Source organism: Oncorhynchus mykiss, chromosome 31, assembly GCF_013265735.2.
Source record: "Oncorhynchus mykiss isolate Arlee chromosome 31, USDA_OmykA_1.1, whole genome shotgun sequence".
In the NCBI taxonomy this organism is placed as follows: Eukaryota; Metazoa; Chordata; class Actinopteri; order Salmoniformes; family Salmonidae; genus Oncorhynchus; species Oncorhynchus mykiss.
This window is the reverse complement of record NC_050571.1, coordinates 33,685,844-33,712,262: the sequence shown is the minus strand read 5'-3', so window position 1 is coordinate 33,712,262 and position 26,419 is coordinate 33,685,844. Positions and strand designations below refer to the sequence as shown.

The 26,419-nt window shown below is 44.2% G+C and overlaps 1 protein-coding gene and 1 pseudogene across 2 annotated transcripts in view; one reads left to right on the top strand and one right to left on the bottom strand.

The window, feature by feature from the left end:
• Nucleotides 1–18,480, top strand: part of LOC110505064 (phospholipid-transporting ATPase ABCA1-like) — a 42,285-nt gene extending 23,805 nt beyond the window's left edge. For both annotated transcript variants that reach the window (XM_021584014.2, XM_021584015.2), the window contains 29 exons: nt 2,478–2,721; nt 2,838–2,977; nt 3,126–3,242; nt 4,412–4,606; nt 5,086–5,291; nt 5,476–5,652; nt 5,780–6,002; nt 6,235–6,456; nt 6,701–6,905; nt 7,075–7,188; nt 7,350–7,524; nt 7,646–7,777; nt 7,913–8,190; nt 9,307–9,603; nt 9,730–9,980; nt 10,230–10,795; nt 10,958–11,242; nt 11,399–11,537; nt 11,650–11,894; nt 12,065–12,242; nt 12,805–13,065; nt 13,205–13,328; nt 13,422–13,735; nt 13,855–13,961; nt 14,067–14,343; nt 14,921–15,024; nt 15,775–15,867; nt 16,397–16,640; nt 16,826–18,480. In XM_021584014.2, the coding sequence (XP_021439689.2) occupies nt 2,478–2,721; nt 2,838–2,977; nt 3,126–3,242; nt 4,412–4,606; nt 5,086–5,291; nt 5,476–5,652; nt 5,780–6,002; nt 6,235–6,456; nt 6,701–6,905; nt 7,075–7,188; nt 7,350–7,524; nt 7,646–7,777; nt 7,913–8,190; nt 9,307–9,603; nt 9,730–9,980; nt 10,230–10,795; nt 10,958–11,242; nt 11,399–11,537; nt 11,650–11,894; nt 12,065–12,242; nt 12,805–13,065; nt 13,205–13,328; nt 13,422–13,735; nt 13,855–13,961; nt 14,067–14,343; nt 14,921–15,024; nt 15,775–15,867; nt 16,397–16,640; nt 16,826–16,981 (6,069 nt within the window). In that variant the 3' untranslated portion in view covers nt 16,982–18,480. The remainder of the gene's footprint in view (nt 1–2,477; nt 2,722–2,837; nt 2,978–3,125; nt 3,243–4,411; nt 4,607–5,085; nt 5,292–5,475; nt 5,653–5,779; nt 6,003–6,234; nt 6,457–6,700; nt 6,906–7,074; nt 7,189–7,349; nt 7,525–7,645; nt 7,778–7,912; nt 8,191–9,306; nt 9,604–9,729; nt 9,981–10,229; nt 10,796–10,957; nt 11,243–11,398; nt 11,538–11,649; nt 11,895–12,064; nt 12,243–12,804; nt 13,066–13,204; nt 13,329–13,421; nt 13,736–13,854; nt 13,962–14,066; nt 14,344–14,920; nt 15,025–15,774; nt 15,868–16,396; nt 16,641–16,825) is intronic.
• Nucleotides 18,481–19,140: 660 nt separating this feature from the next.
• On the bottom strand, nt 19,141–25,850 carry LOC110504160 (annotated as a pseudogene).
• Between the last annotated feature and the right edge of the window lie 569 nt (nt 25,851–26,419).

Genomic DNA, 26,419 nt, shown 5'->3' with positions numbered 1-26,419 from the left:
TTTCAGTTTGAACAGGAGAATTTCTCGATTCTGTGTTCTTGCTGTGTGCTCTCGCTATTTTCTTGCTTTGTCAGTTCCACTCTCCTCCACAGCGGTAGAAAAAGGCCCTTGTAAGTGTCTTGGCAGTAACTGTATAGGTATCCAGTGTCTCTGAGTCCAGATAGAAAAGATCCTTTTTCCCTTGGGAGATAGATGACTGGGAACAGCAGAACAAAGAGGAAAGGCTTTCTAAACAAGTTAGTGGGCTGGTCAGCATTTACCCAAAGGAAAATTGACTCAAGTTGACTGATTTACACTACGAGGTGAATGCATGCCCCTATGACAACCACCAGGAGGTTTTAAGACTCGCTCGACCTTACCCAAGTGTGTTGGCTGTGTTTTCTCAACCAATCAGTGCTCTGTTGAATACTTTGGGGCAATTCCACAGTAACAGAGTGATGCTAAGACTCAGATTTGTGTCGCTTTAAAATGTACGCCAAACAAAAAGCAATGATTGCAAAGTTAAACAAACTATACAACTCTATGCACAATGATTACTTTTAAGAATTTCGACCGAAGATTTCGCTAAAACACATTTGCTTGAAGAACGGTGCAGATGCAAAGTTTGGTAAGAGAATGACGGCACAAACGGCACAAACCGCCATTCTGTTACCAAACTTAGCATCTGCGCTGTTTTTCAAGTAAATGTGTTTTTGTCAAATGTTCAGTCTCAGCATCATTCTGTCACCGTGAAATTACCATTTACTTACAATAATTAAATTCAAATCAATCAATCAAATCAATAAGAATAACCCCTATAAGTATACATTAATTCTTATGTTTTCAAACCAATACAGATGCAGGATCTTATTCTGAGACAGTTTGCTTCAGCAGGAACATAATCCTGCAGCTACAGGAAATGTGAATTATTATGTGGATTATAATGAATGGACATTTTAGTAGGGGCTGATACATTTTTCGTGAGGGCAAATCAAGTGTAAATTACAAACTATATATGCCTTTTTAAAACTAAAATACAGTACAATTTAGCATTTCCTGCTGTGCATGAACATTCTCAGCGACAAAAGAGTGATCAAATTAAGACCCTACATCTGTATGTTGCAGCTGCATACACATGTCATAAGCTATGTATGAATATTTATGTAATGTTTATGAAGGCTCTTAACTAAACTAAAGTATGGTGTACAGTCTTTAGGGCAATTACACTTAAGAGTTTCTAAAACAACCCCAGCACTCTGTAGACACACACTTTGTTGTTCTTTGTTCCCTGCTAAGCCCAACAATGTATCTGAAGATGTCAAGAAACTCTGAGCCACTAAATATGACTTGTCCTGGTTTGGCACATTACCCTGGGGTTATGTTTGGGTATGGCCCCTCCTACTTTAACCAACCCCCCACAGACACCTCTAGAGGGGTCCAGAGCTGCTGTCATTTGGTTATGACGGTTTGTGTGAGAGTTCAGTGTGTACAGCTGTTTCCCCCGCATCTCTCGCGTACACACACACACACACACACACACACACACACACACACACACACACACACACACACACACACACACACACACACACACACACACACACACACACCATTCCCGTTGTGTTGCCCGAGCTAAATTGGAAGCATGTGACTGCCTTCTTGCTGATGTGGCCGGGCCGAGTCAGAGGGGGGGAGGAGGGAAGGGGAGGAGACGGAAGGGCCTGACTGGCATGTATGTAACCACATTGTCAACTAGACTCTGGGAGAGTCGCCAGTCGGTAACACCTCTCTCCTCCTCTGCCAGTGATGAATGACCGAGAGTCATCTTTTTCTCAAGCACTTACTGGGTTCTCTTAATCCTGACTTTCCTTGTTTCCAAATGCTTGGTGAGGATACCCGTGTTAGAGAGAGAGAAAAATAAGGATAGAAAAAGAGAGTGAGAGAGAAGAGGGCAAACGTAGAATGGCAAATCTGCTACAAAATATTCTAGCTTTTCTGTGCAGGCATAAGAGTGTACATTTGTTAGTACTGTATTGTGTTAATGTTGTTACAAGGTGTTGAGCGTTACGGGGAATTAGGACAGTTAGCACACAAGCTTTTCAGGCTTCTTGTGAGATCAAAATCAAATTGTGACCAGAAACACAAGTTGATGTAAAATGCTCTGGTAAACCGAACTAAGAACCAAGGTTGCCAAAAGCATAATAGATCGATAAAGCATTAATAGACGAGGGGGTGTGATTTATGATGGTTTTTGCATGGCTGTGTTGAGGTCATAGGTAGAAGGCGAAGGCGAAGCCTAAAGTATCCATCTGTCCACATACAGCAAGTAATTCCATCACGTTGACAAGTTGCCTCATAACAATATGTATCCATGTCAACAAGCTGGTCTCGAATCACAATGAACTGCTCCAAATCCAGGCCACAGTCCCACCTGCATCCTACAAGATGGCTCCCTGACCCCCATTTGCTAACATCACAACCCCTTGTGTCCAAATTAGCTGGCCAGCATGAAGAGTTGGAGCGACCTGCGTAACGAGATCATCTTCCTCACGGAGAACGCCACGTCCTCCCCCAGCCACATGTACCAGGCCGTGTCGCGCATCGTCTGCGGCCACCCCGAGGGCGGCGGACTAAAGATCAAGTCCCTCAACTGGTACGAGGACAGCAACTACAAGGCCCTGTTCGGCAACTACAACACAACCGACGGGGAGGAACCTATCTCTGCCTACGACAACGCATCCAGTAAGCAACTTCTTCTTCGTGGTTATCTATTCCCTGATTGTCCAAAACTGTTTTGAGGATTGTTGTGACATCCTGGTCTAGACTGGACGTCATTGTTCCTTCTGTGACCCCTGCAGCTCCATACTGCAACGCAATGATGAGGAACATGGAGTCCAGCCCCGTATCCAGGATGATCTGGCAGGCCCTGAAGCCTCTGCTCATGGGCAAGATCCTGTACACCCCTGCCACTCCCGCCACACAGAAGATCATCCACGAGGTGGGTATCAGTACAATTATACAACATGGCTACAGCATATTGCTGCACTTCATCCAGAGTTCATTCCGGCGTTAAGTGGTAGTTTTGCTTTAGCTTGTCTTAAGCGGAACACTAACTGCCCCACTCTCGCCCTCTTCCTCTTCCGCAGGTGAACAGAACGTTCCAGGAGCTGGGGGTCCTCAGAGAGCTGGGGGGCATGTGGGAGGAGGTGAGGCCCAAGGTCTGGACCTTCCTGGAGAGTAGCGAACAGATGGACCTAGTAAGGGTATGTCCGACTTATCTGTTGTCTCTACTACAGCCAACATCACACTTACACTGAGTGTACAAAACTTTAGGGACACCTGCTCTTTCCATGACATAGACTGACCAGGTGAATCCAGGTGAAAGCTATGATCCCTTACGGATGTCACTTGTTAAATCCACTTCAATCAGTGTAGATGAAGGGGAAGAGACGGGAGTTAAAGAAGGATTTTTAAGCCTTGAGACAATTGAAACATGGATTGTGTGTGTGTGCCATTCAGAGGGTGATTGGGCAAGATCACGGTTGTCAAACACATTCCATGGAGGGCCTAGTGTTAAGACCTAGACAACCAGGTGAGGGGAGTTTTTTTTTTACTAATTAATGACCTTAATTCATCAATCTAGTACAAAGGAGGAGCGAAAACCCCCAGACAAATTGAGGTTGTTCTGAGGACTAACCGGTGCCCCCGCGCATTGACTCTGTACCGGTTCACCATGCTGAAAGGGATATTCAATGTCTGCTTTTTTAAAAATTGACCCAGTTACCAATAGGCGCCTTTGCGAGGCATTGATAAACCTCCCTGGTCTTTGTGGTTGAATCTGTGTTTGAAATTCACTGCTCGACTGAGGAACCTTACAGATAATTGTATGTGTGGGGTACAGAGATGAGGCAGTCATTTAAAAATCATGTTAAACACAATAATTGGACACAAAGTGAGACCATGCAACTTATTATGGGATTTGTTTGGTGCATTTGTACTCCTGAACTTATTTAGGTTTGCCATAACAATGGGGTTGAATACTTATTGACTCAAGACAGTTCAGATGTTCACATTTGACATTATGGGGTATTGTGTGTAGGCCAGTGACACAACATCTCAATGTAATATATGTTAAGTTCAGGCTGTAACACAACAACATGTGGAAAAAGTCAAGGGGTGTGAATACTTTCTGAAGGCACTCTGTTACCCTTGTAGGGCACCTTTGAAATTGTTTTGGAATGGCATCAGTACATAGCAACTCAGAGACACACCCAGGACATGACACAGTTAACATAGCAAAACAAGAAAATACATGATTATAAAGTAACGTGGTGGTAAGCAGCCCTTTCAGATGGTCAACACTGGCATCTTGTGGAGGGAGGCGGGACAGCTACTCACGGCTACTTTCCTGCTCTTCCTCCCTCTCTCCCAGACCCTACTGAAGAACAATGGCACCGCCAGGTTCTTCACCTCCCAACTGGCGGGCACAGAGTGGACCGTGGAGGATGTCTCCAACTTCCTGACCAAACATTCAGAGGACACACGTCCCCACGGCACCGCCTTCACCTGGAGGGAAGTCTTCAACGAGACTGACCAGGCCATCATGAGCATATCCCGCTTCATGGAGGTCAGTGTCTCTCGTTCTTCGCCTGTATGTCTGTCCGTTTGTCTCCGTCTTTGTCTGTATCTTCTTTGTCTGTCTGTATCTCTTAGTCACTTTCTCAGTCCCAGAATTGTTTTCCCCCTTTCTAGTGATATCACTATTCAGCACATTCTGCAATACATACTTTTGCATCAAGTGAGACTGGACCAGAGCTTTGGTTCTGAAGGTTTTCATTCCAGTCATAGCCCTCTCTGAGGAAACAGTAGTCAGTGGCAGCCATTTTACTTTGTCCCAACCTCTTCCTCTGTATAAAGGGAAATTACAAATAAAAACACAGTTGGACCAGTTAGCTATGAACTTGACGAACTCTCCATTTAAAGCCTCCCCATCCCTCCTTTCAGCATGTGAATGGATCTGCTTCAATGGAAAACATCACACTCAGTAGTCCTGGCCAAGACCAGATGAGGATAGGTCCTTTAATGGATGTGTTTGTTTGTTTACAGTGTGTAAACCTGGATAAGATGGAGCCTGTGGCCAATGAGGAAAGGATGGTCAACAAATCCATGGCACTGCTAGACGATAGGAAGTTCTGGGCGGGGATCGTGTTTCCCGACATTGAGGCCAACAGCTCTGAACTGCCGGCCATTGTCAACTACAAGATTCGCATGGACATTGATAATGTGGAGCGCACCAACAAGATCAAAGACGGGTAATGTTGATTCAAAGCTTCCCAGTCTACCTACTAGATGTATTGGACAGTGTTTTATGTCTGTGCCGTTGGGTCCATTTTGAACAATCACTTTTTTTGTTGTGGACTTTCAAAAAAAAATGTGTTTGTTTTGTTGGTAAAATAAGAATTTGATGTGAACATTGCTTTTGCACTCTCTTTACAGATATTGGGACCCCGGTCCTCGTGCCGACCCCTTTGAGGACCTGCGCTACATCTGGGGCGGCTTCTCTTACCTCCAGGACATCATCGAACACAGCATCATCACGGTAGTGACTGGCGCCAAGGAGAAGACGGGAGTCTACATCCAACAGATGCCCTACCCCTGCTACGTGGACGACATGTGAGTCACACCGAGCAGGATTTGACCTTATTCGCTGCCTTAAGACCTGGAATCGGTCTTGAGCGGCAGCATACCACAAGCTTAACTGCAAGGCTTCAAAATGGCTTCCATTTCCTCCTTTGACCAGCTTCCTGCGGGTGATGAGTCGCTCCATGCCCCTCTTCATGACCCTGGCCTGGATGTACTCTGTGGCCATCATCATCAAGAGCGTGGTTTACGAGAAGGAGGCGAGGCTCAAGGAGACCATGAGGATCATGGGATTGGACAACGGCATCCTGTGGTTCAGCTGGTTCATCAGCAGCCTCATCCCCCTGCTCATCTCCGCCAGTCTGCTGGTGGTGCTGCTCAAGGTGCTGCGTACCAGGGTTCAGCATGAAGACAATGTTTTGTATTGTTTTGTATTGCGCTATTTCACTGATGTCACCGCAATGTTTCAGTGATAATGGCTTTCATCGATTTTTCATGTTGACGTGAGCCTTGACTCGATCAGACAGCAAATTTTCTCTCACGATAATTGTACCACGCTCATCCCAACTATGAACTAACCATTGAGCATCCTCTTTCTCACTCTCCTACTATCAGATGGGGAACCTGCTGCCCTACAGTGACCCCGGTGTCATCTTCCTGTTCCTGGGTTCCTTCGCCGTGGTAACCATCATGCAGTGCTTCCTCATCAGCACCATGTTTGCCCGTGCCAACCTGGCGGCGGCCTGCGGGGGTATCATCTATTTCACCCTCTACCTGCCCTACGTCCTCTGTGTGGCCTGGCAGGACTACGTGGGCTTTGGGGCAAAAATAGTTGCTGTGAGTCATGCTTTTATAGCTAGTCGAGTTTTTGAGTTGGTGCTTGTCCACGTGACATTTTATGAGAGGAGCCGCTGTCATTAAGAAGTACAGTGTCATTACAAATAGGGAAGCTTTTTTTCTTCTTTTGACACATCACTGACTTTTTGGGCTTCAGGCTCAGCATCTTATTGGCATTGGTGTTGCATGTGATGTTAAATCCCTCTCTCTCCTCTCTCTCTCCTCTCTCTCTCTCCCTCTACAGAGCCTGCTGTCCCCGGTGGCCTTTGGCTTTGGCTGTGAGTACTTTGCCCTGTTCGAAGAGCAGGGCATCGGCATCCAATGGAACAACCTGTTCAACAGCCCCATGGAGGAGGACGACTTCAGCCTGACCACCGCCATCATCATGATGTACTTTGACTCCTTCCTCTACATGGTGATGACCTGGTACATCGAGTCCGTCTTCCCCGGTAGGTGTCCGTGAACTGAACGGTTCCACTATAATGGATCCGTTTGGGTCCCATTTTGATGGGCTTTTGTTGAGGCCATTTCCATTTGTATTGTTTTGTTTTTGTTTTGTGTTGCATTGTTTTGTGGTCACCTTGTCTAAATGTATGTGTTTATTGTGGTCTCCTTCAGGTCAATATGGTATTCCCAGGCCCTGGTACTTCCTCTTCACCAAGTCCTACTGGTTTGGAGAAGGAGACAACAGGAAGACTGACTTCAGTCAGAACAAGAGAAGGAACTGTGAAGGTAAAACCCAGATTTAATGCTGATGCAGAGCAACTAAGTATCCACAAGGTGGCGATATAGATCCGGCAAAAAATGTGGTGAGTAGTTGTGTGTGTTTTCAAGGAAAGGAAAACAGGATGGTCAATGTACCCCATTCGATGGACATTGTGTTGTATCTCCAGCTGTCTGTATAGAGGAAGAGCCAGCCCACCTGAAACCTGGCGTCTTCATAGAGAACCTAGTCAAGGTGTACCCGCACGGGAAGAAGCTGGCTGTGGACGGGCTGACTCTGGGCTTCTACGAGGGACAGATCACCTCTTTCTTGGGCCACAATGGAGCAGGGAAAACCACCACCATGTAGGTGCAATAACGCACAAGTAGTTTCATCTTTGAATAAAAGCCCATACATGTATAATTGAGTTGAAGTTGATACAATTGTAATGGAGTAATCTAATATTTTCACCTTTGTCTGATCCAGGTCGATTCTAACGGGACTGTTTCCCCCTACCTCTGGCACTGCTTACATCATGGGCAAAGACATCCGATCGGAGCTGAGCGCTATTCGACAGAGTCTGGGCGTTTGTCCACAGCACAACGTTCTCTTCAGCATGTAAGTGTTCCCAGTCCATCATATTAACCACCAGTTGTTACAGAAAGTTCATTCTAAATGACCAAAAGCATTGAAGTAAATAGTTATTGTTTTCTTATGAGTAGTTGTTGTGTGGTTGTTTTGGGCTTTGACCAGGCTGACTGTCGAGGAGCACATCTGGTTTTACGCTCGTCTAAAGGGTCTATCTGAGGAACAGGTGAAGTCTGAGATCGAACAGATCCTGATAGACACTGGCCTGCTGCACAAACGCACTTCCAAGACCAGCACACTGTCCGGAGGGATGCAGAGGAAGCTCTCTGTGGCTCTGGCCTTCGTCGGGGGGTCAAAGGTTGTGATTCTGGACGAGCCCACCGCTGGGGTCGACCCCTACGCCCGCCGGGGCATCTGGGACCTCCTGCTCCATTATCGTCAAGGTAACCACTAAATCCTTACCTATTTTTAGCATCTATGCTTAACTTCTTGACGCTACCCATCCCTTAAGCGGGATAATTGTCATCAGCAACTGCTGAATAGCATAGCGCCACAGTCAAATAATATTACTAAAAAATATTCATATTCATGAAATCACAAGTGCAATATTGCAAAACACAGTTTAGCCTTTTGTTAATCCACCTGTATTCTCAGATTTTGAAATGATGCTTTACAGCGAAAGCAATCCAAGCGTTTGTGTAAGTTTATCGATAGCACAACAAAACATTATGTACACTAAGCATTAAGTAGCTAGGTCACGAAAACTTTGATGAGGTAAACGAGACTCCCAGTTACACAACAAATGTTCCTTTTGTTCCATAAAGATTATTTTTATATCCAAATACCTTATACGTTATGTTCAGAAATCCACAGGAAAGAGCGGTCACGACAACGCAGACGAAAATTCCAAATAATATCCATAATGTCCACAGAAACATGTCAAACGTTTTTTATAATCAATCCTCAGGTTGTTTTTAAAATATATATTCGATAATATATCAACCGTGAGTGTAGGTTTTTCAATAGGACCGGGAGAAACAATAGCCGCTTTACTCTGTTGCGCAAAACTCACTCTGAGAGCCCCCACCTATCCACTTACGCAATGTGATCTTTCTCGCTCATTTTTCAAAATAAAAGCCTGAAACTATGTCTAAAGACTGTTGACACCTTAGGGAAGCCATAGAAAAAAAGGAATCGGGTTGATATCCCTTTAAATGGAGGATAGGCATGCATAGGAACAGAGAGGTTTCAAAGTCAGGCACTTCCTGATTGGATTATCCTCAGGTTTGCACCTGCAATATCAGTTCTGTTATACTCACAGACAATATTTTGACAGTTTTGGAAACTTTAGAGTGTTTTCTATCCTAATCTGACAATTATATGCATATTCTAGTTTCTGGGGCTGAGAAACAGGCAGTTTCAAATGGGTACGTTTTTTAGCCAAAAACGAAAATACTGCCCCTACACGCAAAAGGTTAATAAACGTCTGAAGAAATGAAACCATTTAGCTGTTAGGGGAGTTCTGTGTGGTAACTGACTGTTTCCCTCCTCCTCTCTAGGTCGTACCATCATCCTCTCCACCCACCACATGGATGAGGCCGACATATTGGGCGACCGCATCGCCATAATCTCCCATGGCAAGCTTTGCTGCGTGGGCTCCTCCCTCTTCCTGAAGAACCAGCTAGGTACAGGCTACTATCTGACCCTGGTCAAGAAGGGCCCAGAACCTTCCCTCAGCTCCTTCCACAACTCCTCCAGCACCGTCTCCTTCACTAAGAAGGAGGAAGATTGTCCCTCTGAGAGCAGCTCTGACGCAGGCCTTGGCAGCGAACACGAGAGCGAAGCGGCCACCATCGGTAAGCATTTGACACATCGTCGCCATAATCCTATGGCAAAGAAAATAAGCCATTGCAATACAGCATGGTATGTTGTCATATGAATGACCTTTTGTTTATGACACTCAACTTTTGTGCAACCCATAGAAACTGCCCCGGCTGCATCCATCTGTGAAAGTGCCTTCGTGGCCCCCGACGTCTCCCTGATCTCCAGCCTGATCTTCAAGCATGTCCCTGCCGCGCGCATGGTGGAAGACCTGGGCCACGAGCTCACTTACATACTGCCCTATGGCGCAGCCAAGGACGGAGCCTTCGTGGAGCTCTTCAAGGACATGGATGACCGTCTCCCAGACCTAGGCATCTCCAGCTACGGCGTCTCCGACACCACCCTGGAAGAGGTACTGGAATTGATTGTTGAATAGATTGTGTGTTGGATTTACATAGTGTGCTTTTCCTGAAGGGGCGTAACATTTTAGAAGTAGCCAAAAAAACGCAGCCCACAATCAATACATGTTTTACCCACAACATAGTTTTCAAAGTAGCCCAATATGTCAGGAAAATCGAGAACATGGCAACCCTGGCTGTAAACCTATGGGGTATAGTGTGTTTGATTCCTTTTTTAAAATATATATATCTTGTCTTTGTAGATTTTCCTGAAAGTAGCAGAGGACAATGGAGTTGACACTGAACACCCCTCTGACGGTACCCTCCCCATGCCCAGACGTCGCATACATCATGCTTTTGGTGGAGGAAATGCCTTTGGTGGAGACCACCAGAGCTGCCTTAGACCCCAGATAGATGACGACAACAATGAACATAACGACTCGGACGCATACCCAGAATCCAGAGAGACAGACTTCCTGAACGGCTCGGACGGTAAAGGCTCCTACCAGGTGAAAGGCTGGAGTCTGACGAGGCAGCAGTTTGTCGCCTTGATATGGAAGAGGTTCCTGTATGCTCAACGCTCCAGAAAAGGTTTCTTTGCTCAGATTGTGCTCCCTGCGGTGTTTGTTTGCGTCGCCCTGGTCTTCAGTCTAATCGTCCCGCCCTTTGGAAAATACCCCAGTCTGGAGCTGCAGCCGTGGATGTACGAAGAACAGTCCCTCTTCATCAGTGATGACGCCCCTGAAGATGCCAACACACAGCGGTTATTAAGTGCCCTCACCGAAGGCCCTGGGTTTGGAACGCGTTGCATGGAAGGACAGCCTATAACGTGAGTCTCAATATGTCAGGGTTTCATAAAAGAGCTATTTGTTAGTTTCCATTCGCACCATTTCTCCTGTCTTTAAGGAAATTAATATGACGAATAGGGACATATTTCCAATGTTCTTTTGGAGATAAGGACTCTCAAGCTCTCTCTCTCTCTCTCTCTCAGTGACACTCACTGTACAATGGGCGACAAGGACTGGACCATACCGGAGGTTCCGGAGAGCCTTCTGGAACTGTTCCGCACGGGCAACTGGACCATGGAGGAGCCGTCCCCCACATGCGCCTGCAGCTGTGACGGTCGCAAAAAAATGCTCCCTGAGTGTCCTACTGGAGCCGGAGGACTGCCGCCACCCCAGATGAAGATCAGCGAGACAGACACCCTGCAAAACCTGACTGGCAGAAACATCTCTGACTACCTAGTAAAGACCTATGCAGAGATCATTGGGAAAAGGTAGAACCTTCCTGTATTTCATGTCTTTTATCTCTCTTATAACAGTGTTGTGACATGGCACGCGCAATAGCAATATGAGTTGTACGAGTCTTTTTGTATACCTGTCCAGCCTAAATTTGACGTTCACTAATAATGCTTCATTTGATTTTTCCACAGTTTGAACAACAAGATCTTTGTGAATGAATTTAGGTACGGCGGCTTCTCATTGGGCGCCAGGAGCACTCAGGTCCTCCCCCCAGCTGGCGAGGTTGATGACGCTATCGCTCGAGTGAGAAAGATTTTCGAGTTGGAGAAGGTGAGACTTCTATTCATTCATTCATTCATTCATTCCCACATTCATAGAACCTCGGTTTCTGCCACTGAACACAACATCACTGCCACCAATCGAAACCATTCTTTATCTTCAGGGTGCTGCCGCAGACCGATTCCTGGCGAGCTTGTCTAGCTTCATCAATGGTCTGGACACCAAGAACAATGTCAAGATTTGGTTCAACAACAAGGGGTGGCACAGCATGGGAGCCTTTCTCAACGTGATGAACAACGGCATCCTGCGCGCCAACCTGCCCCCTGGCCAGGACCCCAGCAAGTTTGGCATTCGCACCTTCAACCACCCGCTCAACCTCACCAAGGAGCAGTTGTCCCAGGTGGCACTGTAAGTACCCACGCCATGGGCATCTTGGAACAATGGCATCACTGAAGTCATTTACCTAGTTAATGTAAATGACCTAGCAGAATGTGGAGTTTGAAAAAGTGTGCCTAACACAATATACTCACCATTCTGTGTCCACCGACCACCTAACCCCCCCCCCCCCCCCCCCGTAGGATGACCACCTCAGTGGACGTGCTGGTTTCCATCTGCGTGATCTTCGCCATGTCCTTTGTCCCAGCCAGCTTCGTAGTCTTCCTCATCCAGGAGAGAGTGAGCAAGGCCAAGCACATGCAGTTCATCAGTGGCGTGCAGCCCCTGCTCTACTGGACGGCCAACTTCATCTGGGATATGGTGAGAACGCAGTGTTAACCTTTCTATGAGCTTACAATATAAACGCCAATGCGAACGGTACTGTTTACTTGAATTTTAGTCATGTCAGCACAGCGTAATAGCAGTTGACATACTTTGTGTTTTTCTTCCTCTCCCTCAGTCCACTCAAACGTTTCTTCTTTATTTGAGGCGGCAGGTAGCCTAGTGGTTAGAGCGTTGGGCCAGTAACCTAAAAGTTGCTAGAACGAATCCCAGGGCTGACAAGGTAGAAATCTGTCATTCTGCCCCTGAACAAGGCAGTTAACACACTGTTCCTTGGCTGTCATTGTAAATAAGAATTTGTTCTTTACTGACTTTCCTAGTTAAATCAAAGGTTAAATAAAAAATCAAAATAAAAATATTTCCCATGGGCTTCTCCCGAGTGCCTGGAATACAACTACATTAAGCCCCTTACAATAGCGGCCATTTTGAGTGTTTTCTTTTGAGCATTTAGCAGCTGTTTTCTACTATTGTTAAAGCGCTACATGAACATCATTCGTTTTATTGACTGACTGCTAACCTTGTCATCTCGTTTGTGTTGCAGTGTAACTACATCGTCCCGGCGACACTCGTCATCATCATCTTTGTCTGCTTCCAACAAAAAGCCTACGTGTCGTCCACCAACCTGCCAGTGCTGGCCCTGCTGCTGCTCCTCTATGGCTGGTCTATCACTCCCCTGATGTACCCGGCTTCCTTCTTCTTTAAGATCCCCAGCACGGCCTACGTGGTGCTCACCTCCGTCAACATCCTCATCGGCATCAACGGCAGCATCTCCACCTTTGTCATGGAGCTCTTTGGAAACAACGTAAGTGACACCACACATTTGCTGCAGAACGTGGTATGCTCATCCTAACCATATTGTAAAAAAATATATATATAATTTGTTAATAATCCATTTACCTGGTGACAGAAAGGGTTAAATATTCCTCCTCTTCCCTCTTCAGGAGGTTGGAGGTATCAATGACATCCTGAAGAACGTTTTGCTGATATTTCCTCACTTCTGTTTGGGTCGAGGCCTCATCGACATGGTGAAGAACCAGGCCATGGCCGACGCTCTGGAAAGATTCGGTAAGAACTGCATTTCCCATAACCCATTTCTCTATCCAATTCAACGTAGAGGTGTCTTTTGAACATTTCTCTACACACTCCTTCTGTACACAGGTGAGAACCGCTTCCGATCCCCTCTGGAATGGGACATGGTGGGCAAGAACCTGTTTGCCATGGCCGTGGAAGGAGTGATCTTCTTCATCATCACCGTCCTCATCCAGTACCGCTTCTGCATCAAGCCCATTAACCTGCACACCAAGCTCCCTCCGGTAGGCGAGGAGGACGAGGACGTGGCCAGAGAGAGGCAGAGGATCGTCAACGGACTGGGACACGGAGACATCCTGGAGCTCCGACAGCTCACCAAGGTCTACAAGAGGAAGCAGAAGCCGGCGGTGGACCGCCTGTGTGTGGGCATCCCTCCTGGAGAGGTAAGATTACATCATTTCCTCTAGTAAGTAGCAAGTACACAATGTAATGACATCCCGTCTCTTTCAAGCTCATTCTGTATATTTGAACACTGATATTAACTCTCTGTCTTCTCGCTCAGTGCTTTGGGCTCTTGGGTGTGAACGGAGCTGGAAAGACCACCACTTTCAAAATGCTGACAGGAGACTCCATAGTCACCAGTGGAGAGGCTTTCCTGGCCGGAAAAAGGTGAAGCAGCCATTTTGTGCCAGAGAGCTCACCCGAGGTATTACAGTAGAGAGGTTCAGCAGTGAGTCTAAACGTGAGACTAACGGACTTATTTTGATTTGGCAGTATACTGCGGGAGATAGACGAGGTGCACCAGAACATGGGCTACTGCCCTCAGTTTGACGCCATCAACGACCTGCTGACAGGAAGAGAGCACCTGGAGTTCTACGCCGTCCTGCGCGGCGTGCCCGAGAAGGAAGTGTGCGAAGTTGCCGAATGGGGCATCCGTAAGCTGGGCCTAGTAAAGTATGTGGATAAGGCAGCGGGAAGCTACAGCGGAGGAAACATGAGGAAACTCTCCACCGCCATGGCCCTGATAGGAGGACCACCCGTCGTGTTCCTGGTACGCACTATGTCTCAACACACACACACACACACACACACACACACACACACACAAACTGTAAACATCAACACATGGTGTTACTAACACAAAGTGATCAGACCCGTTACATCAGCTTGGCAGTGACCTCAATGTGAAATATCAAGGGGCCTCTAAATCAGATGACTGGTGTTTAATTGTTCTCCCTGTGGGGATTGCAGCTGCAAGGGTTGTGTAACGAGGGTTAGATTACAATTCTCCCGCCTGCACGCCACAGTCCTCTCAAAGGGTTCCTGGAAAATGGCATGTTTTTGTTTTGCTCCTATTGGGCTGCAGAGAGATCAGCTGTTGATTTTGTTTCAAACTGAGAGAAGGATAAATGGAAGGGCAGAGACAGAACCAGAGCAATAGACATCGAGAGAAAGGAAAGGGAGACGGAAACAAACCAAGAGAGAAAGCAAGAGCTTAGCATTTCTCATCTCATAATTCAGCACTAGCAGGGCCAAGATGCCTTGCTTCCCCCTGCTGCTGGTCTTCTCTGTGTGTTTCCTGCTCAACCTGTGGGCCAACCTCAACCTGGCTGTGCTCTTTGTGACAGGACGAGCCCACCACTGGGATGGACCCCAAAGCACGCAGGGCCTTATGGAACTGCATCCACAGCGTCATCAAGGAGGGACGCTCCGTGGTGCTCACCTCGCACAGGTAACCAGAAACACCTTTAAACCTCAGCCATGCTAGGCTAAAAGCTAGCTGCCATACTTTGAAATGCATGGTTGTTGTTGCTGTTGATTGGTTGGCAACATAGCTTATGTATGAGTATAGGCTGCGGTTAGTCAAACCTCATTTAGCACCATGTAGCCCAGGGATGGGCAACTTTGATGGGGTGGGGACCACAGCAATATCTGAACTCATCAGGAGGGGCCGTTGTTGCTTGCGTGTCTGCATACCCACACACCCCTCCCCCTGCCCACACTGCGAGCAAAACATTTTAGTGGCCCCCTCTCTTGACAGCAGAGAGAAATGTATTCAAGTTTAGTTAGCTGGCCGTTAAACTAATTTAGCAATCTAAAAAATGTAAGCTGACAAGGGCTAAGTGACTATCAGTAACTGACATAACAAGAGGAAAAACTGCTGATGCACAACCACATTTCTAAATTGCACTTTGTGTATCCTACTATTCTAACTCTTGAGACCCCGACTGAGTTGCAAAATTGATCCGAGGGCCATGCAGGCCCCCAGTTGCCAATCCCTGATGTAGCCTATTGGCTTGTACTACGTAGCTTACATGGTTTAAAGTATTGCTTATCCATGTACTGTGCATGCTTTTGACATGAATAGCTTTCTGAGTGTTCTGCTACTGACATAGTTCAACCTTTGCAGGGATGTGGTTCATAGTTCAGCAGTTCCTTTACACTGTATCTAATGTCGGTGTCTGCCATTTTGTGTCTTCAGTATGGAGGAATGTGAGGCCCTGTGCACCAGAATGGCCATTATGGTCAATGGCAGGTTCCGCTGCTTGGGGAGCGTTCAGCACTTAAAGAACAGGTAAGATGACAAATCCTTTCACTGGTACATATAAAGCAAGTCAATACCTACAAAGTTGTGGCTTTCAATAAATTGGCACAAATTATCCATTGATAATACAACGGGTGGGTCTAATCCTGAATGCTGATTGGTTAAAATCGAGTTCCAGCTGGTGTCTATTCCACAATTTACCACCAGCTAACTCTATGACGTTATGTAGTCTCTCTTGTCGTGATGTGTATTTCGTTCCCGCAGGAGGCCTTTTGGTAGGCCGTCATCGTAAATAAGAATTTATTCTTAACTGACTTGCCAAGTGAAATAAAGTTTATATAAAATGTAAATAAATGCCTATTTACTATGTTCCAACTGACTACACATTCTACTGTCTTATCAGCCTAGCAATTTAGAAACTTGATCTCCACTATAAAAAGCATCTAGACATTATCGACTTCGTCTCTGGCCTAACAACACCCGTGCCAATATATCCTCCAAAACACAGACTTCTCAGGCATTATCACTTAATTATCTTGTTTTGTTTTTCCCTCTCCAGGTTCGGAGACGGCTACACCATCATTCTGCGCGTGGCTGGGCCGGACCCTGACCTGCCGCCGGTGATGAAGTTCATTGAGAGTAAGCTGCCTGGCAGCACCCTGAAGGAGAAGCACAGGAACATGCTGCAGTACCAGCTGTCCTCCTCACTCACCTCCCTGGCACACATCTTCAGCATCCTGGCCAAGAACAAGGACCTTCTTCGGATAGAGGACTACTCCGTGTCGCAGACCACACTGGACCAGGTAAGACGCCATCCACCACTGACTAAAGGCTTTGTGGTCAAACATATTTTTGTTGAAGTTTGATTACTTGATTACTTGAGGATTACAGCACCATGCATTTGCATCTTTCTGTATGTTCTCCGATTAGTAGACCGGATTGGAATGTACAGTGATGACAGCTGTCACTCTCATCTCTTCTTTACCAGGTTTTTGTGAACTTTGCCAAGGACCAGAGTGACGATTACCACTCAAAAGACAATTCAGTTAAGCGCAAAGAGGCGGTGGTGGACATTACCCCGCTCAGCTCACGGCAGGCTGAAGAGAAGCTAGCCGAGGAGAGGCTAAAGGAGAGCTTGGTGTGAGCGGACGGACACCATCTTCCACCCACAACTGGAACTTAAACCCGCAAACAGTGTTGGACTGAATTTGCTTCTCTGTATTATTACAGTAGTGTTTTAATACTTGTTTTAATTCTTCAGCCAGAGGTGTTGCTCTCGTAAGGGCCTGGCTGGAAAGCTCAATGCAAGTCAATGCAAAGTTTCTCACTCGCGCTGAAGCGATTTGGGGCCCAAGAGGGCCCCTCACGATAGTCATTAAGGAGAAAGAAAGAGTATTAAACTTGAATAACTGCCATAATTGTATCATGTGCTTCAGCAGATGTTAGGCTGTGGCGGTGTATATTTTTGTGGAAACTGAGATGTTTTCTCATTTATGTAATTCCAACTGGTTTCTTCCAATGAAAATTCAGGGTCTGTTTCTTTCTGTTTTGTGCTCCAAGACCAGAATTACATGATGAAGAAACCCAACCATTCCCATGGCCAATCTGAATTCCTTATGTTTAAATTTGTTTTTAAAGATGTACCTTTTTATTTATATATGTAAATTGATCATGAATATATAAACTATATATGTATTTTTTAATTAGGTTTGGCTGAGTCCATTGTGGCATTACTGTAATCATGAATGTTTTTCCTTCTAGTTCAGTAGTTTACTATGTAGTGGACTCAGCCATTTTGAAACACACCAATCAGAGACTATGTACACTTTCCAATGTATACTATGCAAAGTACTGTACCAGTTTTTTTTTTTTAAAGGAAACAATAGATTTTTATAGCTTTTTTTAAAGAAAATGAAAAGATTTGTTTTGGTGTTGACTATCAGTTTGCAATGAATACCTCAACATACATACCACAGTGCCCTGACAGACAAATCAACTGTTTGAAGGACTATTTTCACCGCCTAACCACTAGCAGAGACCAGAAACATCCCCCTCAATGGGTTGACAATAGTAAATTAAATAACATGATAATGCCTACTGTAAGGTGGCAGGAAGCCTAGCGGTTAAGAGCATAGGGGCCAGTAACCGAAAGGTTGCTGGTTTGAATCCCAGAGCCAACTAGGTGAAAAATCTGTCTGTGCCCTTAAGGAAGGCAAGAGCGTCTGCAAAATGTAAATTGATTTTTCAAAGCTGACAGTGCCGAGTCAGTTTAGAATTTCTGTCATAAAGTGTAACATGTGAGCTTGTCCTGTGTCTGCAAAGACTGGTGCAGTCAAGTGCCATTTATTGTGAAATTAATAAGTGGTTCTTTGGGTAAAAAGTCTCAGTATTTCGAAACACAAAGCTTGCCTGAAATGAGGCCAGTTTGACATTCCAAGCACTTTATTTGTAGTGTTAATTGGATAATTGTTTTGCACTGGAATTTCCACAGACTATGTATACAATCGTTTATTGTTCTACCAAGAAAATTGTTTTTATTTAATAGCCATTTACGTTTTTAATGTATTGAGAAAAGGCTGTGGGAATATCTGTTACTCGCTCTGTACAATACTTATTTACACAATAAAACTGAACAAATCTTTATCTTGTGTCAACATGGCTGTAAAGTTATTGTAATCCGAAGGTTAGCAATGCTAAAAAGTCAATGTAAAATCCCATAGAGAATGATAACTAAATGCTAACGAGCGCGTTGCAAAAATTTTCTCTGACCTAAAGTATTTGCAGGACAAACATCCCAGCTCATAAAGTTATACAACTAACTCAAAAATTTTACTCACAACTTGCTGCATGCACAAAAAAAATTTGAGAGCAAGGATTTGATCCAGGAAGGTTCCAAGACAGGTGGATAAAATCACCTTTACTCTACACACAGAGACGCATACAAAGCTATCCATCGCCCTCTATTTGGCAAATCTGGCCATAACTCTATCCTCCGGATTCCTGATTACAAGCAAAAACTCAAACAGGAAATACCAGTGACGTGCTCAATACGGAAGTGGTTTGATGAAGTGGATGCTAAGCTACAGGACTGTTTCACTAGCACAGACTGGAATATGTTCCAGGATTCATCCGATGGCATTGAGGATTAAACTATCTCAGTCACCTGCTGCATCAATAAGTGCATTGACGACATTGTCCCCACGGTAACCATACGTCCCCCACGGTAACCATTGTACATTTAGAAGAGTGCAGATAGAAACTAAAATGTGAATAGAGGCGACAAACTTCCATTTTCTACTTGTATTAAAAAGGGAACAAATTCAAGGGTTTACCGGCTGCCACTAACCTGGCATCCCCACGGGCTTTGTGGCGTACCGATGCCCGGTGGTCCGGACTCTCGTACCACCACAGGGCATTTACTGACACACATAAGGATAAATCCCATTTGACCTCACATTACTGCATTCATATTATAATCTCATAGTGTTACTCATGTAGTATTATATCATTTCATCCTGATCACCATTGACCTAGTCCCTGTCCTCACTGTACAATTGTTGAGCCATCCAAACTCGCTGTGAAAGACCCCCACCAGGTGGGCGTGCCCCCCGGCAGCGTGGGCACTGACTGCAGCCTAGAAGGCCTCCCCCCACACCGCTGGCCCCCCCCCCCCCGGATGCATCTGGAAGGACCGCAACTCATACACTCCTAAAAGATATGCACAATTATGCACAATTCCAAACCGACCCCCAACTCCTTTACCCAGGCTTTTATATGTAGCTATTTTACAGACACTTTCATTCCTGAGCAGTTTACCGAGTGCATTCAACTATGTAAGGTGACACAACACATAGCACACACATACATTCCTTGGCCAGGGAAATGTAGTATTGACAGGGTCTTTAACCTACTTGGAAAACAGTGATTTTATTTACCATTTGTGTATGAATGTCATGTGCAAAGACTACTTGGCTAAAGTGTATCTGTTTGAAAGGTAGTTAGGGACAACTAGTGGTGAGTTCACTAATGCAAACTCGGCACATCTTTGGGAAAAGAGTGCGGATTTCCTTTCCTGTAAAAAAAACAACATTGTCCAGTACTTACGAGGAATGTGTACAGACGTAACTGCACAACAAAAACAGTCCTGTTATTTACAAGATTAGTGCTAGATTAGTGGTCCATGGAAATGAACACAGGAGGTCAATACACAATAATCTCTCTCTTATTTCTCCCTCCCTCCCTCCCTCCCTCACACACACACACACACACACACACACACACACACACTTAGAAGAAGGGAGAAGTTATGTTGATTTCCACCTAGGGACTACTAAACCATCACTGTCAGATGTGAGGGTTTTTATTTCACTCAGCTACTCACCACCATCCTTGGGAAGGCTTTCCACCTTGCTCCAGGGCACCAGATAGGTGACCTCGTTGTCCTGAGACGTCAACATGGGCATGGCCTTGGAGATGTACTCGGCGATCCAGTTGGGGTCCTGAGCCAAGGATGCTCGCACACCCGCCTGCTGGGCATAGCTGTCTAGATAGTAACACAACAATAGGAGATAGTGAGATATACAGTGCATTCGGAAAGTATTCAGACCCCTTGATTCTTTACGCATGTTGTTACGTTACAGCTTTAAAATGGATTAAATTCTTAAAAATCCTCATCAATCTATACACAATACCCCATGACAAAGTGGAAACAGGTTTTCAGAAATTCTTGCAAATGTATAAAAAAAATAATTTTAAAAATACCTTATTTACATAAGTAGTCAGACCCTTTGCTATGAGACTCTAAATTGAGCTCAGGTGCATCCTGTTTCCATTGATTATCCTTAAGATGTTTCTACAACTGGGTTGGAGGCCACCTGTGGTAAATTCAATTGATTGGACATGATTTGGAAAGGCACACACCTGTCTATATAAGGTCCCACAGTTGACAATGCATGTCAGAGCAAAAACCAAGCCATGAGGTCGAAATAATTGTCCAAAGAGCTCTGAGACAGGACTGTGTCAAGGAACAGGTCTGGGGAACGGTACAAAAACATTTCTGCAGCATTGAAGGTCCCCAAGAACACAGTGGCCTCCATTATTCTTAAATGGAAGACGGTTGGAATCACCAAGACTCTTCCTAGAGCTGGCCACCTCGCCAAACTGAGCAATCGGGGGAGAAGGGCCTTTGTCAGGGAGGTGACCAAGAACCCGATGGCCACACTGAATGAGCACCAGAGTTCCTCTGTGGAGATGGGAGAATCTTCCAGAAGGACAACCATCTCTGCAGCACTCCACCAATCAGGTCTTTATGGTAGAATGGACAAACGGAAACTACTCCTCAGTAAAAAGCAAATGACAGCCCGCTTGGAGTTTGCCAAATCTCTGGTCTGATGAAACCAAGATGGAACTCTTTGGCTTGAATGCCAAGCGTCCCATCTGGAGGAAACCCAGCGGGGGTGTTTTTCAGAGGCCGGGACTGGGAGACTAGTCAGGATCGAGGGAAAGATGAAGGGACCAAATTACACAGAGATCCTTGATGAAAACCTGCTCCAGAGCACTCAGGACCTTAGACTGGGGCGAAGGTGAACCTTCCAACAGGACAAAGACCCTAAGCACACATTCAAGCCAACGCAGAAGTGGCTTCGGGACAAGTCTCTGATGTCCTAGAACCTGGACTGATTGAACATCTCTGGAGAGACCAAAAAATACATTTGAAGTTGGAGGTTTACATATACTTTAGCCAAATACATTTAAACTCAGTTTTTCACAATTCCTGACATTTAATCCTCGTAAAAAATTCCCTGTCTTAGGTCAGTTAGAATCACCACTTTGTTTAAAGAATGTGAAATGTCAGAATAATAGTGGAGAGAATTATTTATTTCAGCTTTTATTTCTTTCATCACATTCGCAGTGGGTCAGAAGTTTACATACACTCAATTAGTATTTTGTAGCATTGCCTTTAAATTGTTTAACTTGGGTCAAGCGTTTCAGGTAGCCTTCCACAAGCTTCCCACAATAAGTTGGGTGACTTTTTGCCCATTCCTCCTGACAGAGCTGGTGTAACTGAGTCAGGTTTGTAGACCTCCTTGCTCACACACACTTTTTCAGTTCTGCCCACAAATTTCTACAGGATTGAGGTCAGGGCTTTGTGATGGCCACTCCAATACCTTGACTTTGTTATCCTTAAGCCATTTTCCACAACTTTGGAAGTATGCTTGGGGTCATTGTCCATTTGGAAGACCCATTTGCGACCAAGCTTTAACTCCCTGACTGATGTCTTGAGATGTTGCTTCAATATATCCACATCATTTTCTTTCCTCATGATGCCATCTATTTTGTGAAGTCCCTCCTGCAGCAAAGCACCCCAACAACATGATGTTGCCACCCCTGTGCTTCACGGTTGGGATGGTGTTCTTCGGCATGCAAGCCAAACAGTATGGCCAAACAGTTCTATTTTTGTTTCATCAGACCAGTGGACATTTCTCCAAAAAGTACAATCTTTGTCCCCATGTGCAGTTGCAAACCGTAGTCTGGCTTTTTTTATGGCGGTTTTGGAGCAGTGGCTTCTTCCTAGCTGAGCGGCCTTTCTGGTTATGTCGATATGGGACTTGTTTTACTGTGGATATAGATACTTTTGTACCCGTTTCCTCCAGCATCTTCACAAGGTTCTTTGCTGTTGTTCTGGGATTGATTTGCACTTTTCGCACCAAAATACGTTAATCTCTAGGAGACAGAACGTGTCTCCTTCCTGAGCGGTATGACGGCTGCGTGGTCCCATGGTGTCTATACTTGCGTACTATTGTTTGTACAGAAGAACGTGGAACCTTCAGGCATTTGTAAATTGCTCCCAAGCAATTCTGAGGTCTTTTGATTTTCCCATAATGTCAGGCAAAGGCACTGAGTTTGAAGGTAGGCCTTGAAATTCATCCACATATACACCTCCAATTGACTCAAATTATGTCAATTAGCCTATCAGAAGCTTCTAAAGCCATGACATCATTTCCTGGAATTTTCCAAGCTGTTTAAAAGCACAGTCAACATAGTGTATGTAAACTTCTGACCCACTGGAATTGTGATAGAGTGAATTATAAGTTAAACAATCTGTCTGTAAACAATTGTTGGAAAAATTACTTGTGTCATTCAGAATGTAGATGTCCTAACCGACTTGCCAAAACTAAAGTTTGTTAACAAGAAATCTGTGGAATGGTTGAAAAACAAGTTTTAATGACCCCAACCTAAGTGTATGTAAACTTCCGACTTCAACTGTAGCTGTGCAGCAATGCTCCCCATCCAACCTGACAGAGCTTGAGAGGATCTGTAGAGAAGAACAGGAGAAACTCCCCAAATACAGGTGTGTCAATCTTGTAGTGTCATACCCAAGAAGACTCAAGGCTATAATCGCTGCCAAAGGTGCTTCAACAAAGTACTGAGTAAAGGGTCTGATTAGTTATGTAAATGTGATATTTAAGTTTTTTACTTTTAATAAATGTCCATACATTTCTTAAACTGTTTATGGTTTTTCATCATGGGGATTGATGACGAAAAACAACAATTTCATCAATTTTCGAATAAGGCTTTAACGTAACAAAATGTGGAAAAAGTCAAGGGGTCTGAATACTTTCCGAATGCACTGTATACAGAAGATACAATGCCTTATTTTACATTGGAGTTCTCTGGGCTTGAGTTGGGGTAGGTTCCATTACAGTGAATTTAGGATTTGGAAATTCAAACTTGAGTGATTGCTTTTTGAAGTTGAATTTACATGCCTTTAAACAATTTCAATTTGTTTCCTGAGTTGACTGAATTTCACAGGGAAATGGGCCTATCATTCCATGCTCTCTGCCTAGCTTGCTCTTTGCGTCCTCACCATACTTCCAGATGTGGAAAAACCTGGTTCAACCCGCCGTACTCCATGCTCCAGTAGCTCTGAGTGAGCAGTATGCAGGTGGATCTTCTCATTGGACAGCCTAAGGCAACGTTCTTCTCTGGCTGGATACTGTAGGTACGGAACTCATAGAAGGTCCCATGTTGCTGCTGGGGCCCAATAGACATACAGGCTCGAGGCTGTCAGGACAGCAATACAGTCACGGCTGTATATTACTGACATTAAATTCTAATACCATATTATATGTACTTTAACTTCTCTTCCTTCCATGTTTTCTTTGCTTGAGGGACCCTGGATACTTCATTCAGCTCACTAGAAAGCGACATGGTTTCAACAATGTGGTTTTAGTCAAATGTGCTGTGTTATCTTCCACATATTTATCTGATAACTGTTCACACATGTTAAGTTAATCTTTTACTAATGGCCTACTCCTACGAGCAAAAAAACTGCTCTTGCCTTTTGGAATCAGTTTGCCATCTTTCATTCAGTTTGGTCCAAAGGCTATTATTGTAAGGTGGAGTTTAACTTCACCCTAGCAAGCCCGTCTAAAATGTCTGCAGTGTCCATAAATTATATTGCATACCCGTAGCCTACTCTGTTGCTTAAAAAAAATCGAACAATATTAACTTATTATGCAAAGTTAGACATTTAAAATGAATACACTGCAGAGGTCATTACCGTCACACAATAAAACATTCTATTTTAATTTAAAACTGAAGGACAAACACATACAACCCCCAGAAAACTGGACCCATGAATGTTCTTGCAACGTCCCATGAAATGTGTCTAGAACATTCATATTGATATTCTGAGAACATGTTAACCACCTTCTGGGTAAGTTCTGTTTTGCTATAGCTCCATAGTAGATAAACATTGCTTGAGATTTGGCCATGGAATGAATTCATGAAGTTTAATAGGCCATTCATGTTTACCATACACCTATGAATTCTAAATGGAGCTCTGATATTGGAAAGAAAAACAGAAATAAATGCACACATGATCATATGCCATTATAGAGGCCATATACCCAGCTAACAATTCTAGGGAGAGAGAACGTTTTTGTAATGTTACCCATAACATTTGAGTGTCGAGTTTTACATTAGTTACGGAAACATTATATGTATGTTAGCAAAAACTGAGAACCTATTTAGCATGTTTCGGCGTTCCGTTAATGTAAAACAGAACTTACCCAGAACGTGGTTAACATGTTCTCAGAATATCAATATTAATGTTCTAGACACATTTCATGGGACGTTGCAAGAACATTCATGGGTCCAGTTTTCTGAGGGTTGTATGTGTTTGTCATTCAGTTTTAAATTAAAATAGAATGTTTTATTGTGTGATGTTAATGACCTCTGCAGAAGGTATTTTGGGAAAACAGATTAAAATCCATCCATTATCGAGTAAAATGGTCACAGCCAATACCAGTTTATGGTTCCTGACAAAATGAGAAAAGTATTTATGTTTATGAACTAGACAGTAGAGTGTTTCTCGAACATTATTATTGAATTTTCTGAGAACATTCTGAGTAAGTTCTGTTTGACATTAAGTTAATGGTCTGGAAATAGTCCTTGCATATTACTGGAACACTCCTATGAAAACGTTCGTTAATGACCTAATGAGACACGTAATAAGGGAACGTTCTCTAAAGTTGTGAGTATGTTTGTTTTTAGCTGGGTATCTCTTGCTTCTCTCTCGACGATCATATTATTAGTCACTTGCGTCGAATACAACAGGTGTAGTAGACCTTATAGTGAAATGCTTACTTACCAGCCCCAAACCAACAATGCAGTACAAATGAGAATAAGAAATAAAAGTAACAAGTAATTAAATAGCAGCAGTAAAATAATAACAGGGGGATACCGGTAAAGAGTCAATGTGCGGGGGCACCCGTTAGTCGAGGTAATATGTACAAACTGGAACTCACATTGACTTTTGTCAAACATGATTTCTATCAAGTTACAAAAGCGAACTTCTACAATATATTGATGTGAACAAACAATACATCAATTTGCCCTCATAATCGTAGGCCAAATCAATAGTCCAAATTTACCACGTCACCATTTTTCAGACAAATATTTTCTAGTAGACTTGACGATCTGCGAAATGCATTTCTTACTGTAAACATCTCGTTTGAACGGGTTTGCAATAACACTAGTGTTAGTTACAATGTATCCAAAAACACCACGGTGAGTTCAGTAAACTTTTCTTTTAGTTCTGCAGTTGTAGACTACGGAAGACGAGAGGAGTTAAAAGTTTAGTGATCCATGAAAATACCCCGACGCCTTTGATCTGAATTTCATGACATGACATTTATATCCACACTTTGGTGAGTTCAAGTATTATAAGTAATAATAAATAAAGTAATATAATTTATACTCTAAATTAAACCAATCCAGATGAAGATGCCCCCTCCACGAGAGTCTAGTAAATTCCTCAAGCTTTCTTCCTCTCTGCCACTAATATTAGGATTTGCGTCCATATTTTATTAAGCCTTCTGTGACAAAAGCACAATACAAATAATATTTGGGTGATTACGCATAGAAGTCATGTGTTCATTCGAAATAAAAAATACAAATGAGCCCTGAATTATCATCTTGTTTAATCTAGTTCAAAGAATTCTGGGAATGAGGGCCTCATATATGCTTTAGCACACAGACAATATACACTGAGTGTAAAAAACATTAAGAACACCTT